Source organism: Urtica dioica, chromosome 11, assembly GCF_054948205.1.
Source record: "Urtica dioica subsp. dioica isolate 48M chromosome 11, U.dioica_male_clone48M_v1_H2, whole genome shotgun sequence".
NCBI lineage: Eukaryota > Viridiplantae > Streptophyta > Magnoliopsida > Rosales > Urticaceae > Urtica > Urtica dioica.
The window spans coordinates 13,336,389-13,357,291 of record NC_142766.1 but is presented as its reverse complement, the minus strand read 5'-3'; the positions used below and the strand labels follow the sequence as shown (position 1 = coordinate 13,357,291).

The 20,903-nt window shown below is 36.6% G+C and overlaps 3 protein-coding genes across 3 annotated transcripts; 2 read left to right on the top strand and 1 right to left on the bottom strand.

Moving 5' to 3' along the window:
- Positions 1-7,814: 7,814 nt before the first annotated feature.
- Positions 7,815-8,480, bottom strand: LOC149381384 (uncharacterized). Its single transcript, XM_089601343.1, has one exon. It carries the CDS (start codon positions 8,478-8,480, stop codon positions 7,815-7,817), a length of 666 nt encoding a protein of 221 aa, XP_089457469.1.
- A 5,533-nt stretch (positions 8,481-14,013) lies between these two features.
- LOC149381383 (putative glycerol-3-phosphate acyltransferase 3) lies at positions 14,014-16,689 on the top strand. The gene is made up of 3 exons (XM_089629814.1): positions 14,014-14,899; positions 15,256-15,779; positions 16,169-16,689. Exons 1-3 carry the CDS (start codon positions 14,213-14,215, stop codon positions 16,509-16,511), a joined length of 1,554 nt encoding a protein of 517 aa, XP_089485940.1. The 5' UTR covers positions 14,014-14,212; the 3' UTR covers positions 16,512-16,689.
- Positions 16,690-18,021: 1,332 nt separating this feature from the next.
- LOC149381382 (uncharacterized) lies at positions 18,022-20,133 on the top strand. The gene is made up of 3 exons (XM_089600864.1): positions 18,022-18,191; positions 18,704-18,852; positions 19,752-20,133. Exons 1-3 carry the CDS (start codon positions 18,092-18,094, stop codon positions 19,827-19,829), a joined length of 327 nt encoding a protein of 108 aa, XP_089456990.1. The 5' UTR covers positions 18,022-18,091; the 3' UTR covers positions 19,830-20,133.
- The last annotated feature ends 770 nt before the right edge of the window (positions 20,134-20,903 follow it).

Genomic DNA, 20,903 nt, shown 5'->3' with positions numbered 1-20,903 from the left:
TATTTAAATCCTTGATTATTTTTAACAATATTTACATGCGAATAGGAATATAGAGCAACGCTCTCATTCCCTAGTTGATACGCGATGTGGGAACTGGGCAACTTCTAGCTATTCTTAGAAAGACCTATTAATGTCCGTAGTAAGTAGACATGGGCCATGTCACATGGCAATCCAATAATTTGGGCATCAATTCTTATGATAATCATACATTGGGCTAGGTTCCATATACCCTTGAGTCCTCCAACGGACCCGAAAATTAGCTATATGCATAATTAAAAAATTATAACCATTTAAATAATTCGACCAAAATTTATTAATTGTTTTTAAGTTCAAAACTAATAATCATAATTTTAGAATTAGAAGTAATTAATAAATTTTGGTCATTTTTTTCTAAATGATCATAATTTTGGTATATTCTCTTAGCAATCAATATATACGAGAGAAAACAAAATGTAGAGACAGAACAATATACAAATAAACTTGGAATGTTGATTTGCTAACTTTCACATTTTGAATTAGTAATCAATTACAAATATTAGAACATATTTTGACATCCATAAATTTATTAATAAATATGTCAATAAATGTTCAAATAAAAATCCCAAATTTTTTGAAGATTTATTGGCATCCAAACATTTATCGAAAAATGTTTCAATCTTCACATATATTTTTAGTTTCTTTGAAAATTTGTTGATATTTAAGAACTTATTGATAAACATGTCAATAAATCTCTAAAACGAATTTTTTTCAAATTTGAAATAAACTTAAAAAAAACCATCGAAATCATATCCTATATATAACTTAATACCACTTGATTTTGAATAAAACATATATCTAATGTAATGCTCCAAACCCTAAACATTAAAAAAATAAAAATTAAGAACAAAATCTACACGAAGAGCAGTAAATATGAATAATTAGAATGAACACAATTTTTGAAAAAGCATAGAGTGTATTTCGGTACCTTTAAATTGATCTCTATGCCATGAGTTTTGGTACAAAAGCGATTAATGAATTTGGTTAGAAAAAAGATTCTAAATGGTCATAATTTTGAAATTATCCACCAAATATAACAACAAAAGTTTGAGAATTTTGAATTATCAAAACCTTTGTCGCTTGACTTACACCACCATTGTAGTTACTCTTGATCATCGTTTAACAGTTGAGCGAAAATATGGACCCTCTCTCCGACAAGCGATTAAGACAAGTTCGAGGGACCAAATTATTAATGTGTGCGATTACTCGAGCTTCCACACTTATCAACCAACTCCGCAACATTATGATATCGATGACTCCTAGACAATCTGATTGTATTCGAACCGCATTGACACCCGACTTCCCTTGTAGCTTGTAGCCCCTTCAAAATTGTAGCCGCACCACAATCGCGAAGACAAGCATTGTCTCTTAAACCATATTTGAGACAACACAACATGTCTATGATGATATCGGGCGATTCTTCCCACTCTATGGTGTCTATACAATTATATATATATATATATATATATATATATATATATATATATATATATATAGTAATTTGAACCATCCAACTTATACCACAACTGAAATTAATTAAAAATATTAAAATATTGAGAATTTTTTCTTTATTATTTTTTTTTAACTAGAGTTTGTTCAAATTAGCATATGTCACATTTAGATTAGTAAATAAAATATAATATTCTAATTCCAAATTGTACTTGCAAAATGACAAAATTTCAAAGGTGTCCTTTATATCCAATCCTCATCGTTCAGGCCGATGAGATGAATTTTGGCTACCCACTCCGTTGTTGAATGATAAAAGCTATTTTTATATTAGAGTTATTGATGGCATAAATATCTTTTTTTTTTTTTTCGATTTTATCACTTTTATACCACAACTTTTTTTCGACGACAAAAATACTTAAACATTACTTTTTAGCACTGTCATTACTTTTAATCCATTAAATGACACGTGGACTCTCATAATCGAATAAATTGAATAAAAAAATCAGAAAATAAAATAATAATTAAGTAATAAAAGCAGAAAAGAAAAATAATTAAAAAAATCAAAAGTAAAAAAAAAAGAGCAACATTGTTCTTTAGCGTGGGCGCACGCCAACGTGAAGTCGAGGAGGAGTGTCGGAGAGACCGAGACGAAGATGTCGGGAACCACACGACAATGGCAGCGACACCTTTCTCTTTCTTTTTCTCTTCCTCTTCCTCTCCAGCGACATGCAAACCCGAAATCAATGAGTCTGTTTGTGAAGATGTCTTGCACTCGTGAAGAAAGCATCGTTGATGTTGGACAGCAAAGCTTAGCCTCTATCGATAGAAAACGATAAGTCCTCTGAACTGAAGTACAACTTTCATGGCGTCTCTCATCTTCTTTTCTCAATGAACCAGATGTGAGTTCTAAGCTTGCCTTGCTCAAGGTATTTTTTTTTTAATTACGAAATCTGGTGTGTATAATTACTAGTTTGTAGCAGTTTAATTTAAGTTGTGAAAAAAATAAAAGGCTCAGAAAATTCGTCACGTCTTTAAGCCCTGTTATTTGAAAAAAAAAATGTGTTATAAAAGTATAGAAAATCAAAAAATTAAGGTATTTATGTTGTTAATAACCCTCCACGTGTCATTTTAACGAACTAAAAGTAACGGTGGTATTAATAAATAACGTTAGGTATTTTAGCCGTTGAAAATAAATTTATGATATAAAATTATAAAAAATAAAAAAATTAAGATATTTATGCCGTCAATAATCTTTTATATTAACTACTCATTTCATAATATTTTGTTATAATTTTGCCAGAATTATACTATTTGACATAGAACACTCTATTGTCTATTCCAATTGGTGTTAAAATTTTGACAAGGCTCGAATAAAACAAACAAGTACGAACTTCAAACAAGTACGGCTTACAGTAAATATACCTAGTCACCAGTTTAACCGCCTACCAATTGGTAGGTCGTAGGATTTATCCATATACACAAAAAGTCAATTCAATAGACTATCCACTGAGAAACTCTACCCCGAGATCTAGAAAAATCTTCCTATGTCTTTTGTTTTGTGTTGATGTGTCAATTTAGATGGATTAGCCATCTATTAGATTTTAATTTGAAATTTTTGTTATATATCCGTCCAAGTAGAAGAGAACCGGGGAATATCCTTTTACGAAGCGACGTCGTCTCTGTTGATCAAGTCATCTCATCAATCGGAAATGCGTGGTCAATGTTGAGCTTGAATTATTATGTGTTCCCTTAATTTCCTTAGTTTAAATTTTGCATCCACACGAATTATCGAGTGCTTTTTCAATTATGACTACGAGCAGTCTGATTTAGACAGAAGTGAATGTAACATATTTTGTACTCAAGGTCTTTATGAGTGTTGGTAGCAATTTAATTTATCAAAAGATTACTTTCAGGAAAATTTATTAACGTTACTATTTATGAATAGTATTATTATTGCTTTAAGAAAAATAATACGAATTAATAGTAAAGTTAATTAATGCTCCTTGTTTCTTCTCACACACTTCTTTTCATAAGATTTTATTTAAGGGATTTTAATGATATAATATACGGTGTAACAGTTATATAACTTAAAAAAGTAATCTCGTACCAAAATTTCCAATGTTTTAGTTTCTAATGAAATATAAAACTGTACTAAAACATCGTTTTTTTATTACTAAAATTACTCTTGTAATTACATATCTTCTCATTTTTCTTTCTAAATTCAAATATTTGTAATTCATAAATTAATCAGAAAAACAATTTAGGAAGATTAATCTGCAAAAAAAAAAAAAAAAGATTATTTTGTAAATTTTTAAGGTAAAAAAAGTTAAAAGCTGATAACAAAGTCATATATATATATATATATTTTTTTTTTTAAAGAAATCTCATGACTCATAATTAATATAGACTTGCATAGTTTTTCATGCCTCTCTCTCTCCCAAAAAACCTTAGCCACTTTCTCTCCCAAAAATCAAAAGTTTGAGCTTTTTAATCTTCGGTGTCGTCTCCTCCCATGCATGAGATAGCTAGAAAGGCTCCGATGGTCTCGACTAATGGAGGACTCTCTTCCTTGGAAAATGTAACTTTTATTTATCATTTTCCTTTTTCATGTTTTGTTTTAAGTTTTGATTATGTTTCAATAATCCAGACTTATAAGATTTGGTTTTTGTACCGCATGATCTTTAATCGTAGTGGTTTTGAATATTTCTTTATATCTAAATGTCATATTTAAGATTTGATTTTCTTCTTTGGGTGTGAATCTCGGTCGGGCAAGACCCTAATAACGCAATCTGCAACAAGCGAAGACTGACGTTTTTGCTCGCGATTCATATAGTAATATAATAATGACGGGTTACCTGCATAAATGGGTAACCAACATTTTATTTTGTTGTATTTGTGATTGTTTGTGGTCATCTTTTCATCTTCTTATTGTATTGTAGAAGTTTTTAAATTTTTTTGTACTAATTTTGTAATATAAACCTTTGGCTTTTATCAACATATTCATTTGAACAGCTGTTTATAAAAAAAAAAAAATTATTAAGGTATGGGCCTAGCGTAGCCCTGTCCCTGCTTAAGCAGTTAGGCTCGATACGCCTATTTTTTTATTTAAGAAAATTATATCTTACACCAATTTTTAATGATTTTCAAAAATATTTTTAAGGTTAAGATCTATTAATTGTACTTTTAACCGATTAAAGTGAACCTGCTAATATTTTTAACCGATTGAAAAACGGTGAAAATCCAATTAAAATTAAAAAGCCCATCTCTATTGAATCATATTAAGGTGGTTTAGTGGCGGGTATTTTTTTTTTTCTTTAAATCGTGGGCGGTACCACGGGTAAATATCATTAAAAGCCCTCACTTATGGCGGAGGAAAACCGTGGTTATACGCAAGGGCTAATACCACGACAATCGTGCTCGGCCTCCGCAGAAGCACAAGGAGAGACCGAGCCAATCCACCGGGTACCCGTATTAAAATTAAGAGCATAGCTAGCAAGGTTGTGAGCAGCTTTATTACATTCACGAAAATGAACACCAAAATCAATAAAGTCAAAATTAGGTTTAAGCATCGATGAAAGTACCAAGCTCCGAAAATGGGGAAGACCCCTGACGAATGACCGAGATCACCTCAAGACAGTCTGATTGAATCACCACCTTCTTCCAACCTAAATCCAACGCAAAAACCATACCTTGGAGGATCGCTGAGGCTTCAGCAAGTTGAGGCGAGATACCTTGATGTCGGGTAATAATCTCCGATCCGAGCACCCCTCCCAAGGAATCCCTCGCAATACAACCAATCCCGTATCTTCTATCATGCTGACGAACCGCCGCGTCGACAGAGATTGCAACCTTGCCCTCCGGCGGAGCCTTCCACTTCATATCTGGGCGAGAATGGCTTTTCTCACAGACCTCAATCGTAGCCTTCTGGAAATCTTGAACAAACCCCCCCGTCCATTCCACGAGGTCCCCCGGATTCCACACATTTTTTCCGGCGCACACATTGTTCCTGTGATTCCAAAGTTCCCAAATAATAGAGATAAAGAATTCGAGATTACGTACCTGGAGAGTTTTCGAGATCTCGAGGAGCATTCCTATCGTGTCACCTTCGCGGAACAGAGGGATAAGGTCTCTGAAGCCTCCAGCTTTCCAAACTTTCCGAGCCCAAAGGCAACCCCAAAAGGCGTGGAAAAGGGTCTCATCGTTGTAGGAGCAAATAGGGCAACGAGTCTCCTCCGTAATCTTTTTCTTCGCAAGATTAACCCGGACTGGGATCCACCCACGGCAAACTCTCCACACAAAGCTTTTTACCTTTGGGGGTAACCTGAGGCTCCAAAGGATTTTCCACCACTCGATGTTTCCCGAGGGGCTCGACGTGCTTGCCAAAGGAGAGAAAGAATCCATCGCAACCCGGTAGCCACTTCTGACCGAATACTCACCGTCCTTCGTATAGTGCCACCGAAGCACATCCTGGCCGCCGCTACGGCTCAACGGAATATTAGTAATGATGTCAGCATCCTCGGGAGAGCACATAGCTTCAATCAGAGGGACGTTCCAAACCCCCGTGCTCAACATAAGCTCAGAAACCCGCATATCACCTGGGATGGAAGAAGGGTCCTCAAGGCAAAAGGACGGGGGGCTCGGAATCCATCTATCTTCAGTAACCGACACCGATTCGCCATCTCCAATTCTCCACCGTGATCCACGTCGAATCACCTCTTTTCCCCAACAGAGGCTTTTCCAGAGAAAAGACTCTGCAGACCCGCAGGATGCCCCCAGAATATCGCCCATCGGAAAGTAACTCTCACGAAACACGCGTCCAACCAGGCTATCCGGCCGCCTTAGGAGACGCCAAACATTCTTAGCGAGGAGAGCCTGATTAAATCTCCCAATGTCACGGAATCCCAGACCACCGTTATCCTTATGAACTGTCAGCTCTGTCCATTTACACCAATGAATTTTCTTCTGACTTCTCTGGTCCCCTCACCAAAAGCTAGCAATAGCCTTATGAATATCATCAATGAGCCCTTGGGGAATGCGGAAACAGCTGGCGACGTACGAGGGAATCGCTTGAAGCACCGCTTTAATAAGAACTTCTTTTCCTGCATTCGAGAAAAAAAGTCCTCGCCACGAGTTAATCTTATCCCAAATACGCTCACGCACATAAGCGAAGACCTCCTTTTTCGATCTACCCACGGTCGTAGGGAGACCCAGGTATCGTTGATGGCAAGCCGTGACCGAAACATGGAGGATATCAGCCAGCTCAACCCCGACCGCCTCCTCGACCTCCGAGCCGAAACACACGTCGGATTTAGCAAAGTTGACCACCTGACCTGAGGCTTTTGAGTACTCTAGCAGGCATCGCGCAACCTCTTCACACTCCTCCCTTGTAGCTTGGCAGAACACGAGGCTGTCGTCCGCAAAGAAGAGATGGGTGATAGAAAGATCATGATGCCCGAACCGAACCCCCCTAATAAGCCGCTGCTCCTCCCGTACCCGAAGCAGACTAGACAAACCTTCAGAGCAGAAGAGGAAAAGGAAAGGCGAAAGCGGGTCCCCTTGACGCAGCCCCCTGCCTGGAATCACATTACCACGAATTTCACCGTTTATATTAAAGGAAAAACTCACCGAGGTCACGCAGCGCATAACCTTCTCCACCCAGCGAGCATCATAGCCGAGAGTTAGCATCATCGCCTCCAAAAAGGCCCACTCCACTCTATCATAGGCCTTAGCCATATCAATTTTAAGAGCCGCACATGCCCCGTTGCCGAATCTTCCCTGAGACATGGTGTGAATCGACTCGTAGCATATCATCACGTTGTCGTGGATTTGACGCCCACCAATGAAAGCACTTTGATTCTCTGAAATACAGTAAGGCATGGTGATTTTAAAGCGTTCAACAATACATTTCGATATTACCTTATAGACAACATTGCAAAGGCTAATTGGTCGGAACTCGCGAACTCTCTCAGGCTTATCCTTCTTCGGAATGAGGGTAATGATAGTTCTATTTATACCCCCCACCGGTTTACCCTCATTCAGCACTCCCAAGCACAGATCCACCACCTCCGTTCCTACAATATCCCAATAGCGCTGGTAGAACAAAGCCGGAAAGCCATCTTCTCCGGGGGCTTTCGATCCCTCCATAGAGAAAACGGCATGTCTCACATCGTCACCTGTAAAAGGGGTTAGTAAAGCGAAATTCATATCGTCAGTAATGGACTTGGAAACTCCGTCGCACACCAAATCAATATCCTCGCGAGACGGCAAGTCGGAGTGAAAGATATCAGAGAAATATGAAGCCACCACCGACTCGATCCCGCGAGCTCCCACTATCCACTTTCCATTCTCATCGACAACCCATGGATCTCATTCTTCTTCTTCCTAGTGGTCGCCTTACGATGAAAAAGTTTAGAGTTTCTATCCCCACTTTTCATCCAGTTAGCACGACTGCGTTGTCGCCAGAACATCTCATCCTTTTCCTCCAGAGCATCCAGCTGACGTTCTTCCCGCCTAATAGCCTCCACATTTCTTCCGGGCCCCTCTTCTCTAACACGATGCAGGATCTCTTTTTGTCTAGCAATACGATCTTTGAAACCCCTCCGACTAGTAGATCCCCACCTAGAGAGCGAAACCCTACACCGAGCCAGGGAGAGAGCCAGATTTTCGCCTCCCTCTCTCCCCGGGTTCGCTTTCCAGGCCTTCCTAATAGTCTCATCGCATCCCTCCTCGCCGCACCAAGACTTCTCAAAAAAGAAACGTCTCGAACTCCTCCTTTGCTCTCTATCCTCCTTCCCCGACGTAGATAAGAGAAGAGGCCGATGGTCCGAACCCCAAAACTCCAAGTGCCTCACCAAAGCCGAGGGAAAGGCAGCCGACCAGGCTGGGTTGGCCAGGCACCTGTCAAGTCTCCCCGCGCTACTAAGAGGATCCTCGCTACGATGCCAAGTGAAAACATCGCCCTCGAACCCAAGATCCCCCAAGTCGCAGTCCTCCATCATCCTTCTGAAGTCCTCAAGAAGCCGAGGACCCCTCGATCTGTCACCGCTGAGCTCCGAGTTCCACGCCACCTCATTAAGATCACCTCCAACAAACCAAGGAAACTCGGGACGCGGTTGCAGTCTCCTAACCAGATCCCAGGAATACTTCCTCAGAGCCGCGATCGGGTCCCCGTAAAGACCCAAGAACACTCACTTCCTACCGTCACCTTCCGACACCAAACCTTCGACGTGAAACCCAGAATACGACCTGAAACCTTATTGTTCTTTTTTGTTAGTTTTTTATTTGTTGAAGAAGGCCATCTTTTCTTCTTCTTTTTTTAAAATTTTTTTTTTTTTATTATTTTTTTAATTTTTTATAATAATAAGCAACATACTCCAGTTCTACAAATGTCTGGCAAACATCATGGTGGACAATTCATTTATAAAATGATCAATGATTCAATTCCTCGGAATAAATTAACAACCGACAGCCAGGCAGTGGATATACATATGAACAAACTATATCTACGAGATAGTTTTTTTTTTTTTAATCAAATCTTCAGCTCACTCTAATTCTAATATGCTAAAAGCGGTTTTTTACTTTTTATTTTTATTTTTTATTTTTTATTTTTTTATATATATTTAACTAAAAGAAAGATTAATATTTATACTGATTTGTATTTTTACTCCTTAATTTTTTTACATCAAGTTTGTTAACTTTTTTTTAACTATCGAGTTTTACAGAGATATGATCGGGATGGAATTTTATTTAAAATTTGCATATGTTAAAGATCCCGAAACGTTAATGGTTATACGACAACATGTACAATAAATGAGTGCACTTATTCCGATACACGTTATAAATAATATCTGTGAACTCGCACCTAGTAATCCGTTTTCTTAAATAGATCAGATCACGAATGTAAAAATCGTGTTTTTACTATCCGTTAATCTGGTTAACAATAAAAAAAATAATTAATCACTCAACAAGTCTACATACCAATTAAAAACTACAAATTCAACATAATAATACAACTTAAAGGGACATAACATATTAAAGCAAATTGAAATTTATAGCTACACCACAAAATAATTTCAAGGGATGATAATTAGTTATCTAGGTTAAGGTTTTTTGTTTGTTATAACAGGTCGAGTTGACATGCTTCATGTACCCATTCTCAAACCTGTTTAAATAGTAACGAGTATTACAGTCAATCCAGTTCGAATAATGTATTATCTGATCCGTTTAAATCGGATAACAAATGAATTAAAAAAAAAAATCAGATAACAATATCATTCCTAACTATCGCAGTCTAAATTGTCTTATTCTTCTCTTTCTTGATAGAATATAATTTAGACATACACAATCTAACAAAAAATTACAGCATGTGCTATATACGTACTAATCAGTGTTGTCATGGTTATATCACACTATCGTATAATTAGTAAAGCATATACTATCCGTAATATAATTGATGCTTTGCTAATTATACGATAATATGTGCTATACTTACTAATCAGTGTTGTCATGCTTATCATGAGGAAACAATCTAGCACATCGGAATGCTATATTTATGTAACTAATCAATTAATTCCCAGTTGCGTAGATGTTTTGAAGTTTGAAAAATAATATTTGTGTTCACACCAATCAAGCAAAACCCCAAAGAAGGACTTTAATGAAGCTTCGTATCACTAATTATAAAATTATTATTCTAAGTGACGAAAGAAAAGAATGTACAAGTCTGTATACACGTAGTGCGATTTATTTTTAGTTATACGTCATTTTCATAGTTTGAATTATAGATGCTTCCATCGGATGTGAATGGCTTGATTAGGATGTGACCATATAACATCTTCTTAATTATATCTCTTCCGAGTATTCAAATTTTGTGATATAAGTTTTATCACTCGAATGTTCATTAGGTAGCCAATTGAGCTAATATATAATTACATGCGTCATCATTTTCAATGTTCCGATCCCACTCATTTTTTTTTTAAATCCCGGTCCCACTCATTAATTTTGCATGTTTTTGTTTGTAGTTCCTTCTTTTTTTTTTTTTATAATAAAAAAATCAGTAATTATGTTCTCGATAAAAGTCGCCTTATTATTAATAATAATGACACTTAATTAGCAGTTTTTCTTAGGGTCTAGAAACAGCCAACTTACTTCACTTTGAAATTGATCAATATCTGTCTACAAGAAAATCTAAAAACGAATATATGGATATTGATAAAACATAAATGACTTTTATTTTTTTATTTTGGTGTTGTACATATAAATAAATAAATATGTTGGAAGTACTATACTGTTTGATTTAAAACATAATAAATATCATCGCCTCCAAAGTGAAGGTCGTGGGTTCAATCTATTCTTGCATCAAAATTGCTTTAAAAAAAAAACACAGTGGATATCAAAGTGGAGAATAAACGATATCTATTTATGAAAAATAAATTTACGATGATAATATTAATTTCGATCAAATAACTCAATATAGTATCGGGTATTAACCTATCCAGGATATGTTTTCAATTAAAATTATATCTTCATTATTAATTTTTTTATTTTTTTATTATTTTTTTAAACAATAGTCCGCGACAATTTATTAGAAAAAAAAACGTAATACCCAAGAGTACAGACATGAAACATCTTTCAAGAAAGAAAAATAAGACCTCGAGACAATTGACATTCAAAACTAGAATCCGATGAACGTACATTGTGTGAGGACTACCGATAATCGGTTAGACCACACAAAAATTCGAGCAACTTAATGACTCTTTCGCAATACCCACCAAGATTAATGGCACAGTACTCGAGGACTACCAACTGTGAAGAAAGACGTTCGAATGTCTGTGTATTGCCAAAAGATTGACTCGAAAGAAGAATAAATCATCTTCGGACACAAAAACCACTATAAGACAGTGGACAAAACTCTAAACTCTAAACACCCTAAATGCAAAAAAAAAAACAACTAATTTAAATAAAACAACAAGCAAAATCAGAAATTCATAGAAAAGAAAACTAACTAATACCACCCAAAGAAACCCCCGTCTAAGAATCCATCTCCAAAGTCCTTCACAAACCCATATACCCTCTCTAACCCAATCATTATCGGCTTGACTATATTTGAGGTGAATTGTTATTTCCAACATAGAGAAACTACATCCAACTTATCTTTTTGTCCCTTCACTTTCTCTATCTAACTCTAGAAACGAGACTTAGAATCCCTAACTCACTTAGCTTTCGTGATTAATGTTGAGGGTCGGAGTGCACGTAGAAGATAATTTCTCAGCGCACTCTTAACCCTCCTTCTCATTTATTTCAGGGGATGGAGACCGACAAATTGACTTTGTGGCAAAGAGAAGATCAAGATCAACGACCACTGCCCTCGTTTTTTTTGTCAAGATCGAGGCTCCTTAGAGGCCGTGGCATATTGAGTTTGTCCATTTCATAGTAATGATCCTCTTGAGTCCGACTAAAATATGATATTAACAACCTTGCTCACCCCTTTGTTTTTGTTGGTTTTCCTAAGACTCTTTAAAGATCATGGCATATTGCGTCTGTACTTTCTTAGTCACAACCCTCTTCAGTCCAACAAAGATACGGTAGGAACGACATCTTTAGTGCATGTGACATCTCGAGTTCGCTTATTGCATCGTAAAAAGCGTTGTTAAGTGTTGATCACAAAATAACATTAATATATAATAAAAAAAATAAAGTTCAACATCAAAACTAACAAATCAAATATAATTTTTACATATAATTAATTCATAATTATAATAATAATTTTAAATGAGTGAAATTTTTTAACTTGTATAATATGGATAAGGTCTTGCGACGTCGACACATTGCTACTCTTTCATAATATGCACTAGGGCGGCGCAAAAAAACCGTAAACCGGACCGGTGATTTTTAGACCGCCGGTCCGGTTTAAAACGGTTTTTTGTTTTCCAGGTCCGGTCCGGTCCGGTCCGGTTTACTCAATGCAAACGGTCCGGTCCGGTTTTTTTTAAAAAAAAAAACCGTTAAACCGGACCAGACCGGTTTATTTATAAAAAAAATAATAATTAATGTCCAATTAGCCAAATTAGACATTTGTGCATGTATTTAACTCCCATATATGACTATATGTTTGTGTTTTGGTGGAAAATGAATGGTTTTTATTTTTTTTAATTATGTAAAACGGTCCAAAACGGTCCGGTCCGGTCCGGTCTAAACGATTCAAAACGGTCCAAACGGTTCAAAACGGTCCGGTCCGGTCTAGATGATTTAAAACGGTCCGGTCCGGTCTGGTTTTTACAGTTTTTTGGTCCGGTCCGGTTTGAGTTTTTTTGAACCGTTTTGAACGGTCCGATCCGATTTTTTGGCCGGTTTTGGACCGGACCGGACCGTGCACAGGCCTAATATGCACATATATGTGTTGTAATAGTTAGACTATTTTCTTAATTATTAGATAATTGAGTGATAAATTTAACATATGTATGGTTGAAATGAGTCATATACCTCTCTCTCACGCATACATACATATATATATATATATATATATATATATATATAATAATCTACTACTTATTTTTTTAATTGATCCTCTTATTTGTTTTACATTCTGTCATAAAATAAAGGGTAGTGTAAGTAATTAGTTAACTTAAAACATAAGATATGTAAAATAGCCGATGTTTCATAAATATTGCAAAATTATCACAAATCATTATGAACGATTGTAAAAGCGCATATTTACCCTTTATTGATAAATAATTTTAGAAACTAATTAAGAATCACCAATTACTTAAAAAAAGCAACAATATTTTCGAACCCTATTTAAAACTTTAAACTCTCAAATTTTTGAATTTTGAACCTTAAAGATTGCCGAACAAACGGACCAAATTTATAAAGGGTCAATTAGAAAATAGCCAATTTAAATATTTGATATTGCTAAATAGCTAACGTTTGATAAATCTTAAGTGACTAGCCACTTTCATATATTTACATACGTAAATCTTAGGTAAATAGTCACTTCTATATATTAGGTCACGTCATCATTTACGGTTATTTACCTAAGATTTACCAAACGTTGGCTATTTAGCAATGTTAAACATTTAAGTTGACTATTTTCCTAATTTTTTTTATTTATAAATGTATAAAGCTTTTCACAAAGGTCAATATCAGATCAGTATGTCCATCAATAGAAAGAAAATAAAATATGAAATTCATAATCCACGCATTTATATCATTGAGGATTAAATTTGTTAAATTTATCCCTCTATGGTGACGAACAAAGAGAATATTTTGTTGATTATAAAATAACTTCAAGGAAGAAAATAGTTCCTCAAAAATAAAAAAAGTAAAAAATAGTTCTCGAATTATCGGGAAATGATCACTATATTATTGTAATTTCTAAGTCTTGCTTGATTGGTTTGTCATGTGGTTTGAATTGTATATTTCAGGGGAATTTAATGCACTATAATTGGTATCAATTCAGGATCTCTTAATTAATTTTTTTTTTTCTCGAAAATATAAATAAAGATTACTTATGCAGAGAAGAAAACAAATGAGAAAAAACCACATGGAAATAACCAATTTGTTTTGTTTCCAAAGTAGGACCGATTTGATCTCCTCTCAATATTTCCTTCTATAATTCCTTGGCATTTATAAACCAAAGTCCAACATGTGAATCTCTTGTTACGGTTGTATAAAAAGCCTAACACAGCTCAGAGAAAGTGCAACAAATATTAAAGACAAAAAAAAAAAAAACATGAAGTCATTTATCTTCCAGTCCAAGGCAATCCTCACAAGAATCCTAACCCGGTTCGGCCCGAAGCCGAAGCCGAAGCCGAAGCCGCGCTCGAAGCTCAAAACAACCCTTCCCAACCCGTCCCCGGGAAAATCACAGCCGGCCTTGTTGTTCCACCTCGAAGGAGCGGTGTTGTCGAGGTCATTTTCGGAATTTCCTTACTTCATGCTCGTGGCGTTCGAGGCCGGCGGGCTTTTACGATCGCTGGTTCTTTTCGTGTTGTACCCTCTGGTCCGCTTGGCCGGCGAAGAGTTGGGCCTGAAGATCATGGTCTTCGTGGCCTTCGTCGGCCTCAGGGAAAAAAGTTTCAGGGCGGGAAGTGCCGTGCTCCCCAAGTTTCTGCTCCAAGACTCGGCCCGCCAAGGCGTCGAGGCCGTTGCGCGGTTCCACAGGAAGATATGCGTCACTGATCTGCCACGTGTCATGGTGGAGGGTTTCGCCGTGGATTGGCTCGGCGCGGACAAGGTGTTGGGGAGAGAGTTGAAGGTGGTTCGCGGTTACTTTGTGGGTTTGATGTTGGACGAAGAGAATAGTTGTGGTGACGTGGCTTTGGATGGTGGTTTGTTTGGTTCGTGGCTCGTTGCCATGATTGGCTCAGCCACGTCGTTTCGTCGTCGCACCCATCAAAGACTACTCTCTCGCTGCAAGGTTTAATTTAATTTATTTAGTTTTTGTCTTAATTTTTAATTTAATTTTTAATCATGTCAAACTTTTATTAACGGAACCGACACCCTGCATAACTCTTAATAGTTTTTTAAAATCAATATTAAAAGCTAATCAAAAAATTATTTCTCCTGATTATTTTGTTAGATTATATATGTATATGTATAAACTTGCAAAATTGTTTAGGTGTTGTACATGATGTCATAAAAATACATCACCATTACCAGGATGGATTTGATTGAAATTTTGCAGCAAATTCAATAATAATTAAAGTGTAAATTGTGACAAAACTGTTCAATCTTATTAAACACTCTGTAAAATGGTTGTTTAATTTGTGGTAGGAGGTTTACGAGGTGAGCGAGAGCGAGAAGAAGACTTGGCAAGCCTTGGAAAGAGAGAAGTACCCGAAGCCGTTGATATTCCACGACGGAAGACTAGCCTTCAAGCCAACTTTCACTTCCTTCTTGGAGATGCTCATATGGCTTCCCTTCGGACTTTTTCTCTTCGTCGCGAGGCTCGCCGCGGCACTATCTCTCCCCCACGAACTCTCCGTTCCGATCCTGGCCTTCGCGGGAACGACCGGCTCATGCCACGTCATCGCCACCGCACCCACGCCGGAGAAAAAGACTCGGAGAGGCACGCTGTACGTGTGCAACCACAGGACTCTGATCGACCCGGTGACGCTCTCCATGGCTATAGGGAAGCCCGTGGTGGCGGTCACCTACAGCCTGAGCCGCGTGAGCGAGCTGCTCTCGCCGATCAGGACCGTCCGATTGAGCCGCAGCCGATCGAGGGACTCCGAGACGATGGAGCGGCTTCTCGGCCGGAGCGACCTCGTCGTGTGTCCCGAGGGGACCACTTGCAGGTTAAAGTGGGCAAAATTGTTAACCGGTTAAAACTTTTAACCATTTGAACGGTTAACGGTTAGCCATTAACCGTTCAAAATGGTTAAAGATTTGACCGGCTACCAATTAACTATTAGTTTCAATATTTTACATTTTTAGTGATTGGTTAACCGGTTGTTAATTTTAACTGGTCAAAATGCCAGGTAAAGGTGGGCAAAATTGTTAACCGGTTAAACTTCTAACCATTTTAAACGATTAACGGTTAACCATTAACCGTTCAGAACGGTTAAGGATTTGACCGGCTACCAATTAACTATTAGTTTCAATATTTTACATTTTTAGTGATTGGTTAACCGCGGTTAATCGGTTGTTAATTTTAACTGGTCAAAATGTCCACCTTTACTTGCAGGGAGCCGTATCTGCTGCGGTTCAGCCCGATGTTCGCCGAGCTCACCGACGAGATCGTCCCGGTGGCCGTTGATTTTCGATCCACGATGTTTTACGGGACGACAGCTGGCGGGTTTAAGTTCCTGGACCCGGTTTTCGTGCTGCTCAACCCGAGGACCGAGTGCACGGTGAGGGTGCTGGAGAAGCTTCCCCCGGGGCTCACTTGCGGGGCCGGAGGGAAGTCGAGCGTTGAGGTGGCGAATTACGTGCAGAGCAAGATTGGTGAGGCCTTGGGGTTTGAGTGCACTAATTTTACTAGGAAAGATAAGTACATTGTCTTGGCAGGGAATGAGGGAAGAGTGTAGTTGGGATTGATAGAGAGTGATGATTTGTTTGTGATATTGTTGTTGTTGTGTAGATTTGAAAACAGAGTTGACTCCTATAGAATGTTAAATAGAATTGTGTGAAATTGTATAGAGTTTGAAGGTGTGACATGAAAAATAAGCAAGACGGTTAATTAATAGAAAGTTTTTTTTGGTATCATATATGACTTAGCAATAAGAGTCGGAGATAAATCCCTGTATTCGGACGGAACCAGAATTCCGTTTCATCCAGGACTAAATGTTCAATTCCGAGAATAGTTGGCCAAAATTAGAACAAAAATTTGCTAACAAAATAGGGGTCGGAAAATTACGGACGAAATAGCTTTTCTGTTCCGCCGATATTCACGGAATCAAAAGAGCGGTAATCGCTCGTGGGAACGGAAATACCGTTTTCTTGTTACAAAGAAAGTTAGGTGTTTGCAATTATTGAGAAAGCTATATAAGAAGTGAAAGAAGATAAATTATGACTTTTGTTCAAGAGAAAAGATTTTGTTTGTCTCATGATTTGAATGAAACAACATTTGAGGCTATCACAAGAAAACAGTTGAAAAGGTTACGTAATTTTCAAACGAGGAAGGCTTTGTTTTATGGAAATATATAATTACTAGCAATTGACACTGCTTACCGACCCTCAACTATTTACATTGGGGTGAAAGTGACACTATAAAAAGTAAAAACTAAAAAGTTCACCTCGTATATGAATGATTTATTAAAAACAAAAAGCTGGCTCCTCTCACATGGAAAACATGGAATGTGTGATACAGTTTATTTTTTACGTGTCTTTTCATTGTTGATAACCTACCATAAAATCGGGTTGTGATAAGTTTTTAGCTAAACTCGAAAGTTAATTATTTATTTAAAATTAAAAAATTAATATAATAGTCCTAGTTTGATATTGTTTTTGTGTATGTGTGTGGAAAATAGATCATTGCCTTCTAACATAAGTTTCTATCAAGTTTTATTTTATTTTATTTTGAAGAATTTCGAATTTTCGGTTAAAGTTAATAGCTCATTTTAGCTAGGTGAATTTTTATTTTAAGAAACTCCTGCAGTCCGCACTTTTGACAACTCCAATAATAGGTTTTAGAAGGAGAGGTCAAACCTCATCTAGTGTAAAAAATATGTTTCATGTTAAAGCTTAAAGTCATTCGTTGTATTTTGTACCTAAATGTCCATGGTAATTGATTAGCGGGAGAATAATCTAGAGCTAGTTTTTTTTAATCAACGAAGAGATCACTAATTTTTCTGAATTCGAAGTTAAAGAAACTTAGATAGTTTGTATACCAATAAGCTGTGAGTTGATGAACAAGAAAACCTTTACAGATTTGTAAGTTAAAACTGAGGGATATTACAGTATTTCCTATTTGAAAGAAATCTAATAGAAAAGGGGTGAAAATATGAATATAGCTTGTTTGGTGGTCCTATTTTGAACAAAAATCGAATCACTCGGGCCAAGGGGTTTAACATTTAAAACGACGTCGTATATCTTTCTTCCCTATAACCGAAAAGCTCGTAGCAACTGACAAAGCCCGCGAGGGTTGATTCTCTAGTTGAAGAAGACGATGGCTTGGAATCAAATGCTCTTCAACAAAGCTTCAATCCTTTCGAGCCATTTCACGCCTGGTTCTTCTAGATTCTTCTCCAAAGGAATCGCTTATGAATGTATGCAATTTTTATTACTGTAGGATTCCGTATCTTTCATGGCGTTCTTCGTTCGGTTATTTATGTCGACTGTCGAAACAGTGAATTTCTATTTCTCGAGATTTATTTATTTTGGAAGCGATATGGCTAGTGAATTAGCTTTTCTGTTCTAGTTTTTGTTTTATCTGGTAGTCGTTGCTGATTCTATTTGGCCACTATTGCAAGTCGAAGGAATCAAAGAACGGTGAATATTGGATTTTGATTTGTTCGATTCACTTCTCCTTACGTCTAGAGTGAGAAATTTACAGTTTTGACAGGCCAATCAACAATTTTTTTTTCTTTTCTAAGTTCATATGCTTGTTCTAAGCCAAACTGATCTGAAAGAGAAGGGGATAATGTGCTCTGCGAGTGGTTTTGGCATGTCTCTTAAGTGGGAATGAATTTTGTTTTGGCCAAACCAAATGTATGATCTGATTAAGCTGTTTGCAATCAAGTGTCACGAGGAAGCTTAACTAGATGCTGTTTTGTTGCAGTGAAAGTTGGAATACCTGAGTTTTTGAAAGGAGTAGGCAATGGAGTTGAAACCCATGTGACCAAGCTCGAATCAGAGATTGGAGACTTTCAGAAATTTCTTCTCACTCGCACAATGAAGCTCAAGAAGATTGGAATTCCCTGCAAGCATGTAAGTCTTTTGAGTCTAGCTACTTAATTGGGGCGGTAAACTTGATTAACCTCATAGAATTACATTGATCATTGTTTAGAAATGACATGTTCTTGTAAAAATAGGGGCTACACTATTTCTGCTGTATAAAATTTTAACATTGATCTGACAAGTTAAGCTTGTTTCTACATTTTCTTTTGTTTATCTCTTGGATGAAAATCAGCATTTACTTGCGGAACGCTTTTAAGTGTTTATTTCTGGATAAAGCAGGATGAACTGAAGGGAAATATCAACCAAATTAAAAAGACTTCCAAACTTATGGTTCTAATATCATTAATTTATAACTGCTAAATGCCAACAATACAGTTGAATACAAAGTTTCTTGATAAATAGATTGTGTGTATATATGTATACAAGTATGTGTGTGTGTATATATACATGTGTGAGTGTGTATCTATATGTATGTGTATATATATGTATGTTATATTTGGTCTTAGAGAAGGGCTTGCTCAGATTATCTTTATTCTTTTATAGTATATTAGTGTAGTTATTTTCATTGTTCCAATGACGGTTTCTCTACTAGCTCACTCATAAAAGAAAAAGAAAAATACCCTTATCGATCTTTCTAAAACACATGGCATCATAAATGTAACCTAACGTCATGAGTTATATTCTGGTGCTACTTCCTCTTATGGTAATGGAACATTGGTTATAGTTATTCTACTCAAGTTCATAGTTTCAGTCTTTCTAAAACAAAGCATGATCAATCATAGCATAACGTCATCAATTATCTTCTGGTGCTGTTTGGTCTTACAAGTATGGAATATTGGTTGTAGTTCAGGATATTTCTACTCAGAGTCATACTTCACTCTAACTAGTTTATTTGCTACTGAGAATCCTGTTTGATCTATGTGTTACAGAGGAAGTTGATTCTGAAATATACCCACAAGTACAGAGTGGGGCTATGGAGACCTCGAGCGCTGCCTGCAAAATCATGATTTGTTTTTTTCCCATCTTCTTTTTAAGGGTGCAATAGGTTTCTACATTTTATATTGGTTAAGATCTAGTTTCTTAGAATTTTAGTTTTTGTTCTTTCAGTTAAATTCATGAAAGAAATCTGTAATTTGCTGCGTAAGCATAGCCAAGCCAAATTAAACCCAACATGTACTTGTTACAGTTGAGGAAGAAATTCTGCTATCTTCTTTGTGTCACTTCCTTTTTTACTTTTACAAAACCCCAATTGGAGGCTGTGAACCAGTTCGAAATGAATTGATGAAACTTAGTTATTATGGGAAAAAACACTTTATACTTGGTACATTTTGAGCAAAAATATATCTAAATTATACTATCTGCACACTGACATTGGGTGTATAAGAGTCCAAAAAAAATTCAAGTGAAATTAATCTGGGGATCAGAATTTACCAACAAGGGAAAACCAATAAAAAAACAGAGCACTGATATAATTATTTTTAGATCATAACAATCCATCTTCCTGATACATTATAGATATTTTATGTTGTTTGATAACAGTTTTTAGGAACTTCCATGTTAAGTGACTTGGCGGAATCTCTCCTTGGGCTTGGGCCTTGTAGAGTTTGTAGAGTGTTGGGATAGAATGTTGCTTGGGCCAAAACCTATATGAATTATGGGTCAAGTTGGTCATGCGTCTTGGGCCAACACTATAGGTGCGTGCGTGACAAGCAACCCTTCATCCTAGGGCTGAAGAAAATCCTAAGGGTTGGCCAGTCTATAAACTTTGAGATTCTTCAATATTCAAATCTCGCATTTCTCTCTAATTTCAACAAAATGAAAATAGAATGCATTAATGGAGGAGTGTAACGTTTTTTTTGGAAAAATTACACGGATGAACCAACCTCGTTGGAATTGCAAATTAGTCAATGCTTTATGATTTTTGTTTAAATAGCCAATTATGATGATGTGGCAACTAAATCAATTTTTAGCTTCTAATTTTGCCCTTTTTGTTTAACTTTATGATATAAAAAATCATGAATGAATGATTATTATTGTACATTAACATAATCAGATCTCATTAAATTTGATTTTACATCGTG

Bases quoted from the DNA above. Each gene is read 5' to 3' on its own strand.
- LOC149381384 (XM_089601343.1), bottom strand. From the start codon at position 8,480: ATGGAGGACTGCGACTTGGGGGATCTTGGGTTCGAGGGCGATGTTTTC.
- LOC149381382 (XM_089600864.1), top strand. From the start codon at position 18,092: ATGGCTTGGAATCAAATGCTCTTCAACAAAGCTTCAATCCTTTCGAGC. The intron at 18,192-18,703 runs GTATGCAATTTT...GTTTTGTTGCAG, and splicing joins CAAAGGAATCGCTTATGAAT to TGAAAGTTGGAATACCTGAG. The intron at 18,853-19,751 runs GTAAGTCTTTTG...TATGTGTTACAG, and splicing joins TTGGAATTCCCTGCAAGCAT to AGGAAGTTGATTCTGAAATA.
- LOC149381383 (XM_089629814.1), top strand. From the start codon at position 14,213: ATGAAGTCATTTATCTTCCAGTCCAAGGCAATCCTCACAAGAATCCTA. The intron at 14,900-15,255 runs GTTTAATTTAAT...AATTTGTGGTAG, and splicing joins GACTACTCTCTCGCTGCAAG to GAGGTTTACGAGGTGAGCGA. The intron at 15,780-16,168 runs GTTAAAGTGGGC...CTTTACTTGCAG, and splicing joins CCCGAGGGGACCACTTGCAG to GGAGCCGTATCTGCTGCGGT.